Raw genomic sequence first — 22024 nt, 5'->3', positions numbered from 1 at the left:
GGCGAGTTAAAAGTACATCTTTAAGTCTGCAGGCTAGCACATAGGATGACATACACCTCAATCCTCTCCACTTTTATTCAAAAGTAGTTGTTACATATGGTTACAACCTTAGTATTGGGCATTGTAATAAAACATCCCAAAACATGATGATACACTGCTTCTTGAACAATTTGTTCATTGACCAGGGAAGGAAGGAGTCAGTTTACTTACCTGCCATGTGATCCCACTGAGTTTCACCATACTCCAAACTAGGTGGAATCCATGTTAAATGAAGAGTAATGTTGAGTTCAGCTTCAGCATCCCCCACCTTGGTCAATGTATGTGCCCTACTTCTGTCTCTTGCATGATGTAGTTTCAAAAGTCTCAGAAGGTAGACTTGTTTAGACAACTATACTGGTTAATTGTGAGACTGACACTACTATAAAAGCTGTCAAATGCTCATTGTTGATAAACCATATTCAATTTCTTTAGTAATTTTTGTCTAATAATAACTTTTGCTTATAAATTGTTTTAAATTTTTTAAATTGTGTTTTAAATTGTTTTTAAAAGATGTGTTTTAAATTTGTATATTTGTTTTTAATGTTTTTAGTTACTGTAAACCTCCCAGAGAGCTTCGGCTGTTGATGGACTTTTTGATGAACTTTGCCTGGTTAAAAAGTTTGTGCCTGAGGTCAGAACATCTGATCTTCCTCTGGATGAGAAATGGGTGCAGTTGCTAAAGAGCATCAGATCAAGAATTCTGGTGAAGGTTGTCAGTGCAGTGTTTGCCATCCCAGTAAGCAATGCTTTCGTGGAGAGAGCGTTTTCACTCATGGGCAATGTATGGACTGACAACAGGAACCGTATGTTACCTTCCCTTGTTAAAGCAGAGCTTTGTGTCAAATTAAACTTTGGCATGAACTGTGCTGAGTTTTTTAAATATGTGAAGGAAGAACAAAGGTTGCTTAAAGCTTGTGTTTCAAATGAGAAGTACAAATTCTAAACTCAGCCTGTTTAGTTATTTAACACCAGTTCCTACAGTGAAAGCACCTTGTTCATTCTTTCTGTTTTTCTTTTATAAAGAGTAATACTGTTTATAATGTTTATAATGGTTGAAAACATCCCTTGGATGTCATCCACTTCTCTTTTGTAAGAGAGATAAATGTCTAAAACCAGCTGCAATTTCATTGCTTCAGTGGGTCTCTACTCTAGTTGGGGCTAGATTGATTGGTGATGTAACCTGCCTTTGTTCTCTTAAAGATAGTGTTTGTTAATAAAAAAATTGTTTGTAACCTGGTGCTATTGGTTTTATTTCTGTCACATTTTTACCTTTACCTTAATACTAGAGGTAATTGTATAATTGTATAATTGTGATTGCCAACTGCTTGCCTAGAATGCCCTCCCTTGTCCTTAACATGGCTGCAACCGTATCTACTCAGAAGTAAGTCCTATTTAGTTCAGATCTTGTAAGTTCAGGTCTGTGGCTTCCTTTATGGAATCAATCCATCTCTTGTTTGGCCTTCCTCTTTTTGTACTCCCTTCTGTTTTTCCCAGCATTATTGTCTTTTCTAGTGAATCGTGTCTTCTCATTATGTGTCCAAAGTATGATAACCTCAGTTTCATCATTTTAGCTTCTAGTGATAGTTCTGGTTTAATTTGTTCGGACACCCAATTATTTGTCTGTTTTGCCTAGAATGTCCTCCCTTGTCCTTAACATGGCTGCAACCGTATCTACTCAGAAGTAAGTCCTATTGAGTTCTGTGGGGCTTAGTTCCTTAATAAGCATGTTTACAGTTGCTGCCTTCAGGGGCATCTATCTGTGCTCCCATCTAACATCTCTGCAACACTAAACTCCTTTCTTCCAATAATGGCCAAGTCTGAGGGCACGTAAACCCTTCTTGCCAGAAGCAAGTAAACTAGAAGGCATCAGAACTGCACCTCCCAAGAAATGTCCCTAATGTCCTAGTAAGAGTTCTACCTAGAAGTTGAAGGGTTACGCTGACCCTTTGGTATGTGTTGCTGTGGTTGGTATGGTATTGCATTTAGGGAAGCATCACTGCCTTTTTTCATTTTCTGTTTGCATTTCATGTACCTTTGACCCTCCTCCCTTACATCCATAGAAGCAACAACAGTGGTTCCATGTGGTCAACTAAACCCCTAAAACCCATTGATGATGTGCCTTGTTGGTTGCATGATGGTTTGTTTTTTGCCCACTAATGGTAAAAGAGAATTCACATATTTGAAAGTGTGGCTGCAGTTGTTGTTCCCAAGCTGCTGCCTGTGAAGGTAGACCAAACCATGGGTGTTTTTTCTCTGTCAATTATTACTCACTGGAATTGGATTGGCTGTCCAAGTGAGTTTATAGCACCCCACAGAGTAGACAGAAAGGGTAGAGAATCTTCTTTCTCTTACACATTTCTCAGACCTCTTTCTGAAGTGAAGGGTCAAATCTGTAAAGAAGTTTGGAGCAGCCACATTAAAAGATAAGGGCAGGGCATTCCAGGCAGGGGGTTGTCAACCCTGCTTGGATATGGATGTCTTTGCAGAGGATCCCTAGTCAAGCATTACTAACAGCACAATCCAAACTATCTACTCAGAAGTAAGTCCTGTTGAGTTCTATGGGGCTTAGTTCCTTAATAAGCATGCTTACAGTTGCTGCCTTCAGGGGCATCCATCTGTGCTCCCATCTAACATCTCTGCAACACTAGGCTCCTTTCTTCCAATAATGGCCTGGCCTGAGGGCACGTAAACCCTTCTTGCCAGAAGCAAGGAAGCTAGATTAAATGTTCCCTAAAGGTGTTGAACTGTGACTTGGGAGACCAGGGTTCAAATCCCCACACAGCCATGAAGCTCACTGGGTGACCTTGGGCCAGTCACTGCCTCTCAGACTCAGAGGAAGGCAATAGTAAACCACCTCTGTCTGAATACTGCTTACCATGAAGACCCTATCTGGGATCAACTTGAAGGCAGTCCATTTCCATTTTGCATCACCCTAAGCTTGTGAGAAAGAATGACCTTATTTTACACCCTATTTTAGGTAAGATTTCTATTTTAACCTCCAGAGAATTTTTTTTGAATGGCATGCTCCAAGCAACTGTGGTTGATACAATGTATCATGCTTAATGATATCACTAGGGCCCGCCCCATGATGTCACTAGGGCCTGCCCTGTGACATCACTAGGGCCCACCCCGTGACATCACTAGGGCCCACCCCCATTTTCTCAGGTTTTTGGATGGCTCCGACCTGGCAACCCTACTCTGCACATATGTCTACACCCCACATTACACCAGAAACAGGAAGTAGTGCAGATGCTTGTGCCTCTTCTCCTCCTGTTTTTCTTTTTCTTGATGTACAAACAGGGGCCCTCATGGCCCTGACCCAGGTTAAGTCCATAGCATAGCTTTTCTCTTGCTCTCTGTTAACCTGCCCTCTTGCTCTGGGAAAACCTGTCAGGCACCAAGGCAGCCTCTGCTGACCAAGCAGCAGCAGCAGCGAGGCCTGCGGAGCCTTCGCCAAGGTGCCGTTCAGCTGGGATGGGTGCTGACGGCACAGGAGCCGGCAAGCACATCCAACATCTTTCCCAAAGAGAAAATTGGCCCCACCCTGAGTGCAGCTTCAGCCCGTCTCCCTCCGAGCGCGAATGGCTTGTCCCACGAGGAGCTGCATCCCCCAATCACCCTCACAACGTCCAGCGATCAAGAGAGAAGGGGCCTCCAGTTTTGCCCACAAACTGTTCCAGGAGATACTATCAAATGCAGGTTTAAAGCTGACAAAAGCTGGGGAAAGAGCTCCATTGGGCCTACAGCCATATTTCCTAGATGCTGATGACCATAAAAGAGTCAGATGGGCTAACAAGCTAGGTGGGATAAGTATGAAATTTCTTAGGTCTGATGGGGCCTTCAAATTCTGCTATGAGGTTATTACGACGAACTCACCTGAAATAGCTATTGATGCATATCAAAATGTAGCCCTTGAGCTGCAACAGGTCCTAACAAAACAGCTCTTCTCCCATTAGCTCCCACTTTATAAAACACAATTTGAAGCCCTCGTATGACTCAGTGCGTGTGGCAGCCAAGAAACAGCTGGTAGCTCTTTATTAACAGTTATCTTTTTTTTTTTTACAATAATTTTTATTCAAATTTTCATAAAACAAACAAAACAAAATCATAAAACATTCAAAGACAAAAAACAAAACAAAAATGATTAAACAAAAAAATAAAATGTTGACTTCCCATTTGTTGCAGATCAGTTATAGGTCTACAATATATAACAATCCTGTCTCTTAAATTATATTATAAAATCACTTTCCTCCAGTAGTTATCTTAATTAATCATCAAATCTCATAAACATTACTTTATTCTTTCCACAAAAAGTCAAAGAGAGGTTTCAATTCTTTAAGAAGTATATCTATCAATTTTTCTCCAAATAAACATGTCGATTAATCCATCTCGTTAATAATAATAATAATCTTATTGTCATAACCATAGTCCAAATAAACATATCGATTAATCCATCTCATCAAAATCTGTTAGGTCCAATAATTTCAATAGCCATTATTCCATTATCCATATTAATTCCATCTTCCATCTTCAATAGTCCTGTTAAGTCCAGTAATTTCAGTGTCCAATCTTCCATTATCAGTATTCCATAATAATCTTGCTGTCATAGCCATAGTCATATAATAAGAGTCTGATGGGAATTTCCTCTATCCCAAATATTTTCTTGCCATCGATTCTGAATAAGTTGCTGAAATATTGTTGTAAAGTCATATCTCTGTTCTTCTTTTTTACAAAATGCACTGGCTCATCTCTTGAGAGTTTTTCCATTGTCACATGGCTGCAGTTAATTCCATAGATTTTCTCTATATCAAGCTCCATCACGTCATTCCAGTCCAGAAAATTATCCAAGCCATTGATAACTTTATCTCTAATATCTTCATTAATTTCTTCAGAGATAACGTTAAATTCCAAACAGTAGATTTTATTTCTAATATCCATAAACTCCAGATCTTTTTCCAATTCCACATTTGTTCCAATCTCCAGGGCTTGTATCTTCCCTTTATTTTTTCTTTTCTCATCTCTGATCTCATTCTCCTCTCTCACAGGATCCTCTATTTCTTTAAGCTCCTGCGTCATTTTGCTCAGTTCAATTTTCAGCTCCTTACTGCCCTGTCGCAGGGTTTGTTTCGTTATCTCAATCTCATCCATTATTTTCTGAAACATAATTACTTCCAGATTCTCAGCCACTTTCTTGATTGCCATTTTTAAAACCACGAAAACAAAACAAAACAAAAATAAAGAAGAACCACTTCTTATTTCAGCAACAATTGGGTTAATATTCCAGGCTTGATGACATCACAGTATAAACAGAGCAGCCTGCCTTATCTCTCTATGTTCAAGAATACAAAACAAATTTAGTTCTCAGCATCAAAACAGTTAGTGGCGTCGTGAAGAAGCAGATTCGTCAAAATAAAATAGACCAAAAAGAGAATAGTCCCAGACAATATAATGTTCCAAAGTTCATATTTTTTTATTTTTTTCTCCTTGGAATAGAAATCCCTCTTCTGTTTATATCTTTAGAATGCACTTCCAGGACAGCTTTTTGCAATAGAAACAGAGATAAGCTGTTAATTTTGTGAATAACAGAGAAGAGTTATAGCTCACCCAGAAGTTCTTTAAAGCTGATTCATTTGACAAATCTCTTTTTGCTGCAACAATTTAAACCAAGTTAAAAAAAAAATAGAAAGAAGGGTGCTTGCCTGTTAGTCCGTTTTCTCTTTGAAGAAAAGATAAACGTGTCGCATTAATCAGATAGAGCTTGTTCGGAAGTCCGTCCGGCATTGCTGGCTGGACCTTTTCTCATAAATTAATGAAATCCAGTCCTCCCAACAAAAACAGGCTTTTGAGGTTGATCTCTACGTTTCTCCCTGCCCGGGAGAAATTTCATCAGTCAAAAAAAAATGTTCTGACTGATTTATATCTGAATAAGCTTCTTCTGAGGCGGGAGCCCGTCTCAAAAAGCAGGCACAAGCGAAGTCACCCTTCCCGGAAGTCCTCTTTATTAACAGTTATCAACAATGTCCAGCAACATGGCTTCATCTGTCTGGCTAAGTCCATCTGGTCTCTTTCCTCCACTTCAACTCTCTCTGGGCATCATGGGATGGGGCCCAGGCCCAGTGTGGGGCCCCTCCAGGTGACCTCTTTATGGAGCATTCATCCTGATCTGCTTGCACGAAGGGTGAGTGGAAGTTAGACTATGAGCAGATAACACCATCAATGTATGGTGTAGAGCTACTTCTCAGCACCATTAACAAAGTGCAATTCCCATGATGCTTTGGAGGAAGTGATGCACTTTAAATGTGCACTGGATGTGCTTTAAATGTAAGAACATAAGAACATAAGAAGAGCCTGCTGGATCAGGCCAGTGGCCCATCTAGTCCAGCATCCTGTTCTCACAGTGGCCAACCAGGTGCCTGGGGGAAGCCCGCAAGCAGGACCCGAGTGCAAGAACACTCTCCCCTCCTGAGGCTTCCGGCAACTGGTTTTCAGAAGCATGCTGCCTCTGACTAGGGTGGCAGAGCACAGCCATCATGGCTAGTAGCCATTGATAGCCCTGTCCTCCATGAATTTGTCTAATCTTCTTTTAAAGCCATCCAAGCTGGTGGCCATTACTGCATCTTTTGGGAGCAAATTCCATAGTTTAACTATGCGCTGAGTAAAGAAGTACTTCCTTTTGTCTGTCCTGAATCTTCCAACATTCAGCTTCTTTGAATGTCCACGAGTTCTAGTATTATGAGAGAGGGAGAAGAACTTTTCTCTATCCACTTTCTCAATGCCATGCATAATTTTATACACTTCTATCATGTCTCCTCTGACCCGCCTTTTCTCTAAACTAAAAAGCCCCAAATGCTGCAACCTTTCCTCGTAAGGGAGTCGCTCCATACATGTATGGTGTGCATCTACTCTATGTCTGCTCTTCATTGGGCGTTTATTCTGATTTGTTCACGTGGAGGTTATATGACAATGAGCATTCATCCTGATTTGTCTGCACAAGGTTTGCGGTAAAGGTAGATGGTGTTACATCAGGAAAGCGCTGTCCCGCACTTCCCAGAACATTTTCCCATCACTTTGAGAGCCAGTGTGGTGTAGTGGTTAAGGTGTTGGACTACGATCTGAGAGACCAGGGTTCGAATCCCCACCCAGCCATGAAGCTCACTGGGTGACCTTGGGCCAGTCACTGCCTCTCAGCCTCAGAGGGAGGCAAAGGTAACCCCCCTCTGAAAGCCCCTTACCACGAACACCCTCTTCAGAGGGTCACCATAAGTCGGGATCACCTTGAAGGCAGTCCATTTCCATTCATTTGCTTACAGCAAAAAAAAAATTGGGAGGGGGAGCAACAGGTTTGTTGAGCAAGAGCACCAAATCAGCTTTAACTGCGCAACCCGAATTTGCCTGTGTGTGATTGAATCCCACCCCCAAAATGGCCACTGTTTGAAAGCACCCACAGTGACAGTTAGAGGCAGCCCCTCATGTTCCTCAGGTGGGCTTTATTGATCCTCAGCTGCCACATTCAGAGACACGGGACTCAAGGAGGCTGAGGAAATTGTGCTGCCCTAGGCCAGGGTACAAAGTCCACGCTGGAAGATGACTTTGGGGGCAGGCTCAGCAGAGACACCTGCCCGGCTGTGCATTCTTCTTGCCCCAGAGATACCCTAGCCTGCCACCATGTCCTTCAAAGGGGCAGAAAAGCCAGGATGGGAAAACAGAGGATGCTGCAGGGGAAAGGTGGCTAAGGGGGCACTTCTCCCCATGGGGATCCCAGGAGGCAAGGCAGAGGTGGCATTATAAGGGGGACTGAGTGGGCACTATGACCCTGGACAAACTAGCCTGGCATCAGCCTGGCAGCCAAGACAGGGTTGTGGCCACTCAAGTACATGTGGGTCTTGCCTGTGGGAACAACCAATTGGACAGATGTCTGAAGGGTGGCAGAGGTGGGGGATGGGGTTGGGAAGAGGGAGGGAATACCCCCCCACCCAGAGTTGCCCCAAGTTCCAGGCAATGTATTTGGGCAGTGAGTCCCGCCAAAGGTCTTCTGTCCTGTTGAAGGTGGCATGACAACAGGGCGATGATCTGGGCAAGAGCCCACCCTAATGCCTCAGTTTCTCTGTTGTCTTCCTGCCGTTGCCCCACAGCTGGAGCTGAGAATATTCTTGGGTGAACTTGGCATGGAACTGGGCCAGCTTCTGCAAGACGATCTCGAGTTTCTCCAGAGGTGGCAGGATGGTCATTCTGGAGTGGAGAGAGCAAGGAGGGAGAGGCTTAGGGAAGCATGGAATTGTGGGAGTGGAGAGCTGGGAAGGACCCCCAAAAGCATCTAGTCCACCCCTCCCCTGCCAAAGTCAATGTTCCCTTCCACGCGTGGTCCAGACAAAATGCTATTTTCTCACATGAGGGCATCTCACCCCCACAAGAAGACAGTGGCTGAGCTACAGGATTGGCAACTTATATATATTGCCTCCTCTTCAGTGGAGATATTTGTGGGAAGGCTGGCTGCTGAAATTTAAGTATTATGAATGTCTGAAGAAGCATTGAAACAATCTGGAATAACTGTCATCTATATATTATTGCGTCATTTTCCATTGCCTGTCATCATTGTATATTTTTTATGTTCCTACATTCACTGTGGCAGCATTTTGCATTGTTACATATTGTTGTTTCAGGTCCATGTTTTGGGCCTCCCAATATATTTATCTATTCTGTGATTCACAGTCATTGTGCTCGTTGTTATAGTTTTGCTAGTTTTCATTTCAGCTGCGTGCCACAGTGCTTTTCCTTTTCCTTTGCAAATTTGGGTAGTAACTTTTTCTGTGTATTTTGTCGAGGCCTCATGCAACCCGCTGAGTGGAGAACTGAGAGTGGCTCAGGCCAGTTTTGCCCTCTTTCCGCCTTGCATCGAATGCAAATGGACCCTTAGTTCTCCACTTTCCATGGCCGTGTGTGTGCGTTTGGTATTGCAGTGCAGGTCGGCTCCATTTGTCTTGCAGTTTGGCCTGTGGGGAAAAGCTTGTGTGTGCCGTTCCCTGCCTGGCAGAGTTGGCCATACTACAGGGATAAGAAATCTCAGCCAACCAGTGTCTATGACCCTTGCCTATGAGACGGCCTTCTCTGTGGTGGCCCCTCACCTATATGGAATGACCTCCCTTCTGAGGTATGTCTTGCGCTGATGTTATTTACCTTCCGGTGCCAAGTGAAGATGCACCGCTTTGCTCCGGCCTTTGGGAGGGGGTGAGGTTGTTATGACCATTTTTCTCATTACGGGCTTTAATATGTTTCTGTGTAGTGGATTTTAGAGTTGTTGCCATTTTTTGCTTTAATAATATACATCAGGGAAAGCCAAAGTGGTGCCCTCCAGATGTTGTTGGACTCCAACTCCCATCAACCCCATCCAGCATGTTCATCCTGATGGTCAGGGATGATCAACTCCCACCCTTGTAGTCCAGAAACAACTCTGGAGGGCCCCACATTGGCTACCCATGATGCATGCATTCCCACCCTGGGGAAAGGCAGGTTAAAAAGACCATAAAGAATAAAACATACTAAATAAATAAGAAAGTGTGACTCGCTTGGCTGCATTTGGATTAGCTGAGGGACCACTCAAGGTCCTGGGACTGGAAAGAATGTCACAGGAGGCCATGTAGGTCTTTACCTGAAGTGAAAGGTGCCCTCCTTCTGGCCAAAGCCACTCCCTGGAACGACACAGATGCCCGTCTCCTCCAGCAGTTTCAGGCAGAAGAACATGTCTGGAGCTTGGCCCAGTGCCTGGGGAAGGTATGGCGGGGGGGGGAGAGAGACAAGAAGGTTAGGGGCCCAGAGGTGGTGCTGAGGAGCTGCAGGAAGGGGACTAGCCACAGTTCTGGGGAGCAGGACCTGGCTGCTACCAGCTTGCAAGGTGAACCTATGGAGCCCTGGGGCTAATCTCAGGTTTGGGTTAGGATTTCCCAAGGATCACTAGAGAGTTGCCCAGCACTCTCTGATGCTCTGGGAATCATAACTCCCTCCCAAGCAGAATCAAAGCCTCTGAATAGGGAGATGTTTCAGAAGGTTTACCTGCTCAAAATAAGCCTGTGGAACAAGCCTCACCTCTGAGGTCATCTAAGTAAGCTTTGCTGCGTGTCCTACTAGCCACCAGATGTGTTTCATTCGGCGTCATCAGCGTAGCTTTTCTCTGTCTTACTGTTTTGATTTGCCTGCTGACCATTTTTGCTGCTTGGATTGTATCTATTTTAGTACGTATATCAACTTCTTAAAATATTTTTGACTCTTTTATTTATGTGTTTGTTGTACACTGCATGCCATTTTGGAGGTCTAACGGTAAAAAAAACTATAAATATATTTGAATGTAAATAAAAGGAACCATTTATCCATTCCTCAAATTCATTTTGAATGGCTTAATCCTGTATAATCACTTGCTTTTGCTATTTCTGTTGCTTGCTCTCCCAGCTATACTCTGTAAGCATATGTCTCCTCCAGTAAATGGCTTTCTGATTTTCTACTTTTTGAAATTAAAATGAAAAAAGCAAAGCATCATGTCTGAGTAGACACCGTCCAGTGCAGAAAGTCCGTGTGTGACCTGGACTTCACGCAGACCCCCAGCTTGTCCCTTCTCACAGGGGCCTGAGCCCATCCCCCACCGAGGTTGCGCAGAAACACACCAGAGAGCTCAGGTTCACCCCCTCTTGTCCATGCATTCACACCCACATGCCACAAAATGGATGCAACCTTTGAATGGGGTTGCCTGCCTGATTCTGCCTACCCAGCAAAGATTGCAGCAATGTCTGAAGGTTGGACGCTGCCTTACAATGAGTCCGATCGTCAGTCCATGTAGCCCGGGGTGGTGAACCTGTGCACCTCCAGTTGCAGATGAACTACAACTCCTGTTGGTCCCAGCAAAGATGGCCAATGGCCAGGGATGAGGGGAGGTATAGTTCAGCAACATCTGGAGGGCCAAAGGCTCTCCACACCCACATGCCCCAGGGATCTTTCCCTGCCACATTTAGGGAGATCCTTTTCACCAGAGAGGACAGGGTTTGAACTTAGAGCCTTCTGCACGCAAGGTATGTGTCCTCTGCCCCTGAGTTCTGGCCTCTCCCTGCCCATCCCTCCAGAGTCAGGACATCCTTTAAGAAGGATTTCAGGAAGCCAGATTTCGTCTGGACATCAGGAAAAACCTCCTACCTGTTATAGCCATACGACAATGGAACCAATTACGTAGAGAGGTAGTGGGCTCTCCAACACTGGAGGCATTCAAGAGTCAGCTGGAGAGCCATCTGTCGGGAATGCTTTGATTTGGATTCCTGCCTTGAGCAGGGGGTTGACTTGATGGCCTTACAGGCCCTTTCCAACTCTACTATCCCATGATTCTATGAAGGAGGCCTCTGGAGTTGAGGTGCCGGGCGGAGGAGGTTGCCTTACCTGTGCTTCTTGCACAGCACGAGGAGGTAGGTGGATTCGGGGGAATGCGTACATGGCCCCCTGCACCGGGTTGCAGTGGATCCCTGCAGCTCGATTTAAGGTCTCTTCCGTGAGCTGAGCCTTCTTGGCTAGAGCACTCAGCACAGCCTGTTTTTCCTGCATCATAAGGAAGAGGAGGAGAGACCTGCCGGTCAGAGCATGGAGAGGGAGCAAAGAATCTAAATGGCCACGATCCGGCCCTTGTTCCTGCCAGGGAGTAGGACCAGAAAACACCTTCATGCAGCAGGTGAGTTGGCAAAATGGGAAAATGTGTTGGGTTGATCTGGCCTCAGTTCTGCTTGCTGACCTGTGATGGGGGCGCAACTGCTTATTCACTACTAGCACAACTCGGTGGGCGTTGAACATGCCACTGCTCCATTCTAGGGCCATTCCCACAGTCCTTGGATGGCTTTAAAAGAAGATTAGGAAAACAACTGTGGAGGCAAATGAGGCTATCAGCGGCTCCTGGCTACAATGGCTGGGTTCTGCCTGTGTGTACCAGGCCGACTTCAAGGTTCTAGTTCTGGTGTACAAAGCCCTATACAGCTCGGGACCAGGATACCTGAAAGACCATCTTATCCCTTATATGCCCAGTTGATCACTGAGCTCTGTAGGTGAGGGCCTCCTGCAGATGCCATCTTATCAGGAGGTCCGTTCCGCACAACATAGGAAACAAACCTTTAGTGTGGCGGCACCTACCCTGTGGAATTCCCTCCCCTTAAATATTAGGCCGGCGCCATCTCTGTTGTCTTTTCTGTGCCTACTGAAGACCTTCCTCTTTCAACAAGCCTTTTAAGTTGAGACCTATCCCAGCTTGCGTCTTTGTTTGAATTGCTTTTAATATGTTTTCTTTAATAATATGTTTTTAACCCTTTTTTAAAAAGATGTTTTTAAAGCTTTTTTTAGAATGTTTTTAACATTGTTTTGTTTTAATGTATTTTAAGGGCTTTTTATGTTTTAAAGTGTTTTAGAGTTTGTGTTTGCCACCCTGGGCTCCTGCTGGGAGGGAGGGTAGGTTATAAATCAAATAATAAATAAAAAAATAATGTCAGTGGTAGCATGTATCTGAATCCCAGTTGCTGGAGAGGGGAGGGCCGTTGTGCTCCGGTCCTGCTTCCGGGCTTCCTGTTGGGGCATCTGGCTGGCCACTGTGAGGACAGAATGCTGGACTAGAAGTAGGATCTGAGCACCCCAGCATTCTCCCCCCCTGCAATTCCCAGCAACTGGGATTCAGAGGCCTGCTGTCTCCAGTATTGTGCAGGCTTGACTATGAGCTGTTGATAGCCTTAGCCTCCTCCACAAAAAGCCATTCAGGATGCTAGCCATCACTACATCTTGTGGCAAGGAGAGAACTCCACGGCTGTGTTGACCATTGAACCACACTGTCACTGAGTGTTTTTCCATCAAGGCTGAAAGTGTGGAAATCTGTAGCTAAGAGAAGTTATGTCTTTGCCCAGTCTGGGAACGGATAGCCAAGGCCGTTGTCATGGCAGCATCAAGATAGACTGGGAGAGTTCTAGTAGCTATCTGTGTTGAGCTGAGTCTTCTGTGTAATGTCTTTGAACTGAGAACTTCTCTCCTAGAGGGGGGCATCTTAAAGCCTTAAGCCATAATGTCTTAATAAAAGACTCTTAACCTGATCTAATGCATCTGAGAAGTTTCTTGAGCAACTTAACTCCAACGTAACGTATGCTGTTTCACGCAACAACGCACACACATCAACAGGGGTTATGGGCCCAGATCCACAGCGTGTTACACAAGAGTAAGTTGCTGGTCTGAACGGCAGACGGAGTTCCAGAGGGCAGCTTGATTGATTGTACCAGACAGAGGTGAGCAACATGGCTGTAAACCTGTCTGGGGGAGGCATGCCAATGGAAAGATTGACGGAAAAGAATTTTGCCAGCTGGAAGCCGAGGATGAGGGCTTTGCTGATAAAAGAGGATTTATGGGACATTATAGATGGACCCCCTCCGGCGGTACTGACCACGGCCTGGACGCGTAGAGATCAGAAGGCGCAAGCTTTTATACTTCTGGCTCTATCAGACTCTCAACTTCTACACGTGAGAGATGTTACAAATGCCAAACAGATGTGGGACGTGTTGGAAGGCATTCATGTGCAACAGACTGCGGGATCTAGATTGTGTTTGGCACGGAAGCTTTACCAGATGCGCTTCACGGGTGAGTGCGAAATGAGTGAGCATCTCACGGAATTCAGACGTTTGTTTGCTGAGCTGATGGACCGAGGCGTCGAGCACTCTGAACTTCAGAAGACCTATCTGATCCTGGCTTCGCTCGATGGGACTTGGAATAATATGGTCATGGCTTTCGAAGCCATGCCTGACGGAGGTCTGAACGTTGCGTTTATTGAGGAAAAGCTGACCCAGGAATGGCAGCGGAGACAAGAGGTGAAAAGTGCTGAGGAAAAGCAAAGAGCCAAGCTGAAAGAGGAAAGCAGCAGCAGACAGGAAAACAAGCAAGAACAGCAACGGCTGAAATCTTGTTATGCCTGTGGGGCTCGTGGGCATCTTCAAAGAGACTGTGCGGTCAAGCGAAACTCCAGGGACAGCGGCTCGAAGCAGGGAAGTGTGAACTTTGTTTGTAAACAGAAGTCTCAAGATTTAGGACCTGTTAACTGGATTGTTGACAGTGGGGCAAGCCATATATTAATTAAAGACAGGAGTTTGTTTTACACGTCTACAAATGAGCAGGACTTTGTTTTACTTGCGGATGGATCGCAGAAGAGCGTGGAAGCCCGAGGACTAGTGAGATTTGATAAACTTGGAATAATGTCAGATTGTTTGTTTGTACCAGAATTGGATCATAACATTTTGTCAGTCAGAAAACTGGTGAGTTGTGATTTTTCTGTATTGTTCCACAAAGACAAATGTTATGTAATGAGGGGAGATCAAGTGTGTTTGCAGGGAAGCCTTAATGATTCACAGTTTGTAATAAAGAGCAGTCAAGCAGGGTGTGCTGTGTTAAATGCTGAGGCACAGGTACATCAGGGCTGCGTCCATGAATGGCATCAAAGGCTGGGGCATGCAAACCTTGACACGATTAAGAAAACCCCAATGCATAGTGAAGACATGCATTTAAGAGATTGTGGACAGTTAATGGATTGTGATTCTTGTCATAAAGCTAAAATGACTATTGCACCAATTAACCGGGAGGCTGAAAGAACCACAACAGCTCCCTACCAGCTAGTTCATGTTGATTTATCAGGGCCAATAAATGCTTCACGTGGAGGTGCAAAATTCTTCATGGTACTGGTGGATGATTTTTCAAGATTTTGTCATGTTTTTCTGTTAAAGCATAAAAGTGAAGCTGAGCAAAAGCTGAAACTGTTCATTAAGAGAATCGAAACTCAACATGGCACCACAGTGGGGGCTATACGCTTGGACCAGGGGGGGAATTCACGAGTAAAGCATTGAGTGACTTCCTTGAGAGTAAGGGAATAAAACAGAATTTTACTGCTCCATACAGCCCGTTTTCCAATGGAACTGCAGAGAGAAAAAACAGGGTGCTGCAGGAAGCAATGAGAGCCATGTTAATGGATTGCAGTTTAGGGAATTCTTCCTGGGCAGAAGCAATTCTTTATGCGAATTATATTCACAACAGGGTATTACACAGTGCACTTGGAATGTCTCCTTATGAGAAAATCACTGGCAGAAAACCAAAAATACAACACATTCAAAAATTCGGGGCAAGATGCTGGATCCACATTCCACAGGGGAAAAGGAGGGGCAAGCTTGCGCCCAGAGCACTGCAAGGTTTTGTTTTGGGATTTCAGAATGCATATTTCAGAGTTTGGTGTCCAGAAACACAGCAATTAATTCTGAGCAGAAGCATTAAAGTCTCAGAAAAGCCTTGGGATCAAAGGGAAACAGTTGTTCTTACAGGGTCAGATGACACACAAGCACAATCATTTAAGCCAAATCTAGACATTAAACTGGAGGGCACACATATTCCACTCAGAGATGCGTTAAATGAGCTCATTTGTGGGAAACGAAGATCAAAGAAACGTAAGGCTGAGGAAATGGAATCTCCTGCGCAGGCTGTGCCAAGCACAAGCACAGATGGGGGGGCAGAGAGAGCAGAAGCCCTAGTGCCATTAAGACGTTCTACAAGAGTAAACATAGGGAAACCGCCAGAAAGATATACTGTGGGGGTAATTACCAGTCCTGGAATGCATAAACTGGTGGAAATGGATCCTGGCACTTTGTATTTGACATGTGTACAGCCAAAGTTTGATTGAATAAAGTTTTAGCTAAATGTGCAGAGATGTTCTGAACTGTACTGAAATGTAAGCTGTATTGCAAGATGTATTGTAGAAATATATTATTGTAATTGTTGTAATGAATTACAGACATGATGGGAAAAAGGGGGGATTGTTGACCATTGAACCACACTGTCACTGAGTGTTTTTCCATCAAGGCTGAAAGTGTGGAAATCTGTAGCTAAGAGAAGTTATGTCTTTGCCCAGTCTGGGAACGGATAGCCAAGGCCGTTGTCATGGCAGCATCAAGATAGACTGGGAGAGTTCTAGTAGCTATCTGTGTTGAGCTGAGTCTTCTGTGTAATGTCTTTGAACTGAGAACTTCTCTCCTAGAGGGGGGCATCTTAAAGCCTTAAGCCATAATGTCTTAATAAAAGACTCTTAACCTGATCTAATGCATCTGAGAAGTTTCTTGAGCAACTTAACTCCAACGTAACGTATGCTGTTTCACGCAACAACGCACACACATCAACAGGCTGAACTCTGCAATGAGTGAACAAGGACGGCTTCTTGTCTCTCCCAAATCTCCCACTGTTTTCATTCATTGGATGACCCTGTTGTTGTTATGTGCCTTCAAGTCTATTACGACTTATGGAGACCCTATGAATCAGCGACCTCCAAGAGCATCTGACATGGACCACCCTGCTCAGATCTTGTAAGTTCAGGTCTGTGGCTTCCTTGATTGAATCAACCCATCTCTTGTTTGGCCTTCCTCTTTTTCTACTCCCTTCTGTTTTTCCCAGCATTGTTGTCTTTTCTAGTGAATTGTGTCTTCTCATTATGTGTCCAAAGTACGATAACCTCAGTTTCTTCATTTTAGCTTCTAGTGACAGTTCTGGTTTAATTTGTTCTAACACCCAATTATTTGTCTTTTTCGCAGTCCATGGTATGCGCAAAGCTCTCCTCCAGCACCACATTTCAAAGGAGTTGATTTTTCTCTTATCCGCTTTTTTCAATGTCCTTTTTTCAATGCAATGTACTAGCATTACAAAGGAAGCCTCACCTAGAATTATTTCTCAACACCATTAATAATTTTATACACCTCTATCATGTCTTCCCATTGATTTTCCTTTTTTTCTGAATTAAAAAGCCCCAAACATTGTAACCTTTCCTCATGGGGGAGTTGCTCCATCCCCTTGATGAGCTTGCTTGCCCTTTTCTGCACTTTTTTAAGCTCTAGAATGCCCTTTTTTGAGGTGAGGCAACCAGAACTGCACCCAATATTATTCCGAGTGTGGCCACACCATAGATTTGCATAAAGGCATAACGATATTGGTACTTTTTATGTGTTATTGGCACTGGCCCCCAAACCTCGCCAGCCTCTGTCTTACTAACCTGGCTGAACTGTTGGTAGGAAGGGTCTCCAGGCTGAGGCTGATTCACCACCACATCCAGGAGGACCTGCCCAGTCACCGGAGGGCAGAGCCGCACCGAGACCAGCTTGGTCAGCTGCTGTTGGACTGCAGGATCCATGTTAATCACCTCCATGTAACCGCCCCGGAAGCCGCACCTGACAACATAAGGAAGTGGGAGACGGTTCCAAAGGCTTTGGCAAACATTTTGGAATACGACAAGCATGGATGCAAGCATTAGAATATCTACCCCACTTCTTCCTGGCTCTGTTTCCATCTTGGGTCACAACAGGCAGGAGAATTCAAAGTCAGAGAAGAAGCCAGACTCCCCTTCCTTCAGTTTTACAGAAGGCGGAAGAGGCTGTCCTGCAGCCATCGCGGAAGAGGAGACGCACTACTCACTCGCCCATGAAGCCCTTGGAGATGGAGTGGAAGGAGGCCAGCTCCACGCTCCCGGAGTACTTGGGCCCCATCTCAAAGAGCACCTTCTTGAAAGAGTGGAACTGGGAGCCCTCTGCGTATACGTTGTCCTGATACACCTGGGGTCGGAAGAGTCGCAGGGTTGGCACGCAGGCATCAACTGGGCCAAGAGGCCAAGAGCAAAGGCAGGTCTCCAGAGGGATGGCAGAGCCCCAGGCCAGACCGGAGCAGGAAGCGCTTTATGGACCTGAGCATGGATGTGCCCCATCTGCCTCTCCCAGAAGGGAAGGACATTCCTGTCCGTTTCCCAGAAGAGAGGCCTCCTGGCCGTGGCCAAATGGGTAAATGGAGCAAACGGGGAGGGAGGGGGAGAATGGCACAGGCTCACCTCGTCAGCCAGGAGGAAAAGCTGCTCCTCCCAAGCAAAGCGGATGACGTCTTCAATGCACTTGCGGCTTTGAACCTGTCCTGGGGTGGGAGAAGTTGAGACTAAGAGGAAATCATTGGAGCAGATGATGGGCAGCCCTGCGGTGCCTGGAGGGGGTGGCGGCAGGAAACACGGCTAGCCTGAGGTTGAGGATGGGTTGACACAGTCAGTTATCCTGGATGAGCAGCACCGACACTCACTTAAGCCTCTGGATCCTTTTGTGTGTGCATGCCATTAATCATCTGGCAGGCATGAGTTGAAACAAAGTAAGCAACCCCTGGCAAGATCAGGGCTCTCAACTCACCTCTCCTTCACCTCTCCAGGATAAATGAGCATGACCCCCAAGAGAGTGAGCCAGGGCAGAGGCCTGAAACATCTTGGGATTCTGTCTTTGTGTTCACCAGCCTTCCCCATCTTGGTGCCCTCCAGCTGTGCTGGCTGGGGCTGATCAGAGTTGTAGTCCAAAATATCTGGAGTGCGCCAGGTTGGGCAAGAATAGCCAACTCGAGTCCTGCAGGCCAGATTTGGATCCAAGTCCCAGATGCAATTTTGTCTGACCTTCGGCAGCGCTACCAAGTTTTAATCACAGTGCACAGTTTTCTAAATTGCTCACATTCACTTTTGTAAATAGCACACATGTGACCCCACATGTATTGCCTACAAATCTTATTGTTTTGCCGACCCACGTCTGCCCCTGAAGAAGCAAAGGACTGCGGTGCTAGCCTGCCTCTTGAGGGGACCTTTGGCCTACGACTCCCATCCGCAGCCCCTTCGCCCGAACTGATGACCTCACATGCACCTCCGAGCACAGGAGCCCTTATTGCAACTCGGTTTATTGAACCCAACCACCGAGAAGGGGGTCGGAATCATTCAGCACCTGGATTAGGGCTCTGCAGAGCAGACCCCAAGAATAAAGATGCTGATGTTCACCAGGAGAGACAAGGGTCATTATCTCAGAGCAATAGCCTCTGGATCTCAATTGTGGCAACAGGCCTACAGTTTACACCCTTTCAGAAAGAGCTCCGGTGGCCTTTACCGTTCCAACAAGCCCTCGGTTAACTCGCCATTCAGTCACCCCTCCAGGAAGAGGGCAGGGCAGGGGGAAACAGAGCCAAGAAATGAGAGGGTCCTCCTGGGACCAGGAGGGTCCCACCGCCCCTCTAAACGGCAAAGCTGTGGGCTACACTCCTACTGATACCCCCATGAGCCAGAGAGTGCTCTAAGCATTTCCCTGCCCACCGGACACATACCGGTTGGGTTGCCCGGATTGATGATGCAGAGGGCCCGGGGGTGGCAGTGCTCCCGCGCTTGGTGCAATGCCCTCCGCAGCTCCTGCAGGTCTAGAGCCCAGCACTTGTCTTCGTCCAGGTAATAGTTGATCTGCACCGCATTGAGTTCAGCCAACGCAGCGGAGTAGAGTGGGTACTGGGGAATGGGGATCATCACCCCAGTGCGGGAGTGCCCCTCCCCCGACACCAGCAGCTTCAGGATTGTCTAAGGGGCAGAGCAAGAGGCAGCATGGAGTTAACAGAGCAGCAGCCTTCCCTCTCCCCCACCCTCTCCTCCCCACCCTCTTGCGCTCTCTCCAGCCCACATGAGACCTTTGAACATTCCAGACAAAGGGGAGGGAATTCTGGGCATGCCAGGGGGAATGCTGGGACAGAAAAGGGATGTGGCTGGAGGGGAAACAGGTCTCTCTACAGCATATTAGGCTGCCAAACAAGAGGTGATGTTAATTGTGTGAATGCAATTGATGGGCATGTTGTTATGATGTAAAATAGCCGCAAGGTGGATGGGAAGGAGGCCTGAGTATCATTGGATGATGGGGAGTTCTCGTGGCCCTAACAAACTTTGCCTCTTTGGAGCTGCGGTTTGCAGAGGTTTCCCCCCAATGCAAAACAGTGGTTTTTGTCAGGAATGTGGCAGGAAGAGAAAGAGTTAAAACGTCCCTATCCTCTCCCCCTCCAATGGCCCTGAGGCTGGCAGGTAAGAAATAGAAATAAAAAGCAAAAACTAGCTTTGTTAAACCGTAGTGAACTTTGTTATGAAGTTGGGTCACTCTCAAGGGTAAGAGAGATCAGCAGAATTAAAACAGTGCTAATTGCTCCCCACTTTCTCCTGGAGGTAAATCCACAAGCTGGACAGCCACCTGTCGGGGATGCTCTAACTTGGATTCCTGCGTTGAGCATTAGCTGCATTGAAGGCCTTATAGGCCCCGTCCAGTTCTACTGTGGTCCTATGATTTCATTCCCATTGGATGAAATAGAGAGAGTGACAGGCAGAACACACACTGGAGACAGTCAGGGTGCCTTTGTAATGTCTGTTAATTTACAGATTTTCAAGCCGGGCACTTTGGGATCAGACAGACTCTCAAGTCTCGCACCACAGCCGCCGCTGACCCTGCATCCGGTTCCCAAAGGGGGCAACTGCCCCCACCCCACGGATGCTTCGCCTTCGGCCACCTTACTCCTCTCTCCCACCCATTTTCCCCCTGCCCAGATTCAAAATGCAAAACTGCCTTCATTTTGGACGTGTGTATATACACAGCCCTGCAGAACACAGGCCTCACAGCCTGCCCACAGCATCGTAGCAACAGTTGGTGGACAACATTTCTGAATGCTATCCTACACAGAACAACAATAAACAAGGCCTCCCTGCATCTGTACAGTTTATTGTATGGTCATAGACCCGTTCTACAAATAAGAAAATTAAAACAGGCAAGATAAAAAAGGATAAACAAGTAGATGCATCTAGCACAAGGAAATCAACACGAAATACTAGAAATGTATTTACTGCGTAAAAATTGGGCCGCATGGAGAAATTTGGCAACCCCAAGCGATATTGATTTATCTGTGCCGGATAAAAGGAACTTCAGTTTGTCCAAGGTTGTACCTCCAAGCGAATTCATGATCAAGGGATTTAGGAACTTGATGCGTTCAGTGGAGTAAAGAGGACAAATAAAAAGAACATGAAACAGAGATTCAATTTCATTAAGTCGGCAGGGGCAAAGGCGATTAGCATGTGGGATGCCCCGAAAGCGACCTTCAAGAAGGGCTGATGCTAAACAGTTAAATGTAGCCCTGGTAAAAACTAATCTATAGCGCGGCAGATCTAAAAATTCAAGATACGGGGCAGGAAGGGGGGAAAAGAACCTCAATCCAGAGTGGAGGGGGGAGCAGGTTTTAGCGGCATTGGCTATGTCACACTGAAGATCTATGTTCTTTAGGCGCCTGTTAATGGTCATTTTGGCAGTGCCAAAATCGAGTGTGGCTAAAAACTCCGTAGAGAGGCCAAGAGAAGAAAGTTTGTGCTGAACCACTTTGGCCCAGGAACTGCTGAAGCGGTCAATCTGCATGGCATTGAGATATCCCGGCACAGGATCAGCGAATGCTATCTTGGACCAGAAACACAATGTTCGGGACCAAGAAAGGCATTCTAAAGTGGAGAGCCCGGCCTCGAGTCTTAAGACTGCATTAGGGACACAACGGGGCACTCCAAAAATGGAGCGGAGGAAATTGGAAAGAACAGCCTCAATTTTGGGGCAGAAATTCGCAATCCAAATTGGGCTTCCATAGAGGAGCTGGGGGGCAATTTTAGCGGAGAAGACTCTGGTGGCAGCAGGTATGAATTGCCCGCCTTTAGAAAAGAAATAGCGGAGTAGCGCTTTAGCCAAGAATTTGGCCGTGGGTACAGAGGAGCATAGGTGGGGGGTCCAGGAGAGTGAAGAGTGGAACATTATCCCCAAATACTTATACTCCCTGACTTGGGAAATCCTCTGACCATTAATTCGCCAATCTGAAATAGAAGGCTGAGAAGAAAAAACCAAGATTTTAGTTTTTGAAAAATTAATGGTCAAGAAATTTTCATCACCATATGCCATGTAAGCGCGAAAGAGCCGTCTAAGGCCTATTCTAGATAGGGACAGAAGAGCCGTGTCGGCGGCGTAAAGTAGCAGAGGACAGGCATGGTCTGCTATTTTGGGAGGATGAAAAATGGCAGAGTGACAGAATGAACAAAGGCCATTTAGATAAAGATTAAAGGGGGTAGGAGCCAATATGC

The 22024-nt window shown here is 45.9% G+C and overlaps 1 protein-coding gene across 3 annotated transcripts in view; it reads right to left on the bottom strand.

Annotated features, from left to right (window-relative positions):
* Positions 1-7506: 7506 nt before the first annotated feature.
* Positions 7507-22024, bottom strand: part of GPT (glutamic--pyruvic transaminase) — a 51422-nt gene continuing 36904 nt past the window's right edge. For all 3 annotated transcript variants that reach the window (XM_061607157.1, XM_061607156.1, XM_061607155.1), the window contains 7 exons: positions 19216-19459; positions 17927-18006; positions 17521-17657; positions 17102-17276; positions 11452-11607; positions 9686-9798; positions 7507-8268 (listed from right to left, as the gene is read on the bottom strand). In XM_061607157.1, the coding sequence (XP_061463141.1) occupies positions 8127-8268; positions 9686-9798; positions 11452-11607; positions 17102-17276; positions 17521-17657; positions 17927-18006; positions 19216-19459 (1047 nt within the window). In that variant the 3' untranslated portion in view covers positions 7507-8126. The remainder of the gene's footprint in view (positions 8269-9685; positions 9799-11451; positions 11608-17101; positions 17277-17520; positions 17658-17926; positions 18007-19215; positions 19460-22024) is intronic.

Source organism: Rhineura floridana, chromosome 1, assembly GCF_030035675.1.
Source record: "Rhineura floridana isolate rRhiFlo1 chromosome 1, rRhiFlo1.hap2, whole genome shotgun sequence".
NCBI lineage: Eukaryota > Metazoa > Chordata > Lepidosauria > Squamata > Rhineuridae > Rhineura > Rhineura floridana.
The sequence above is the reverse complement of the archived record's forward strand: the minus strand, read 5'-3'. Positions and strand labels throughout refer to the sequence as shown.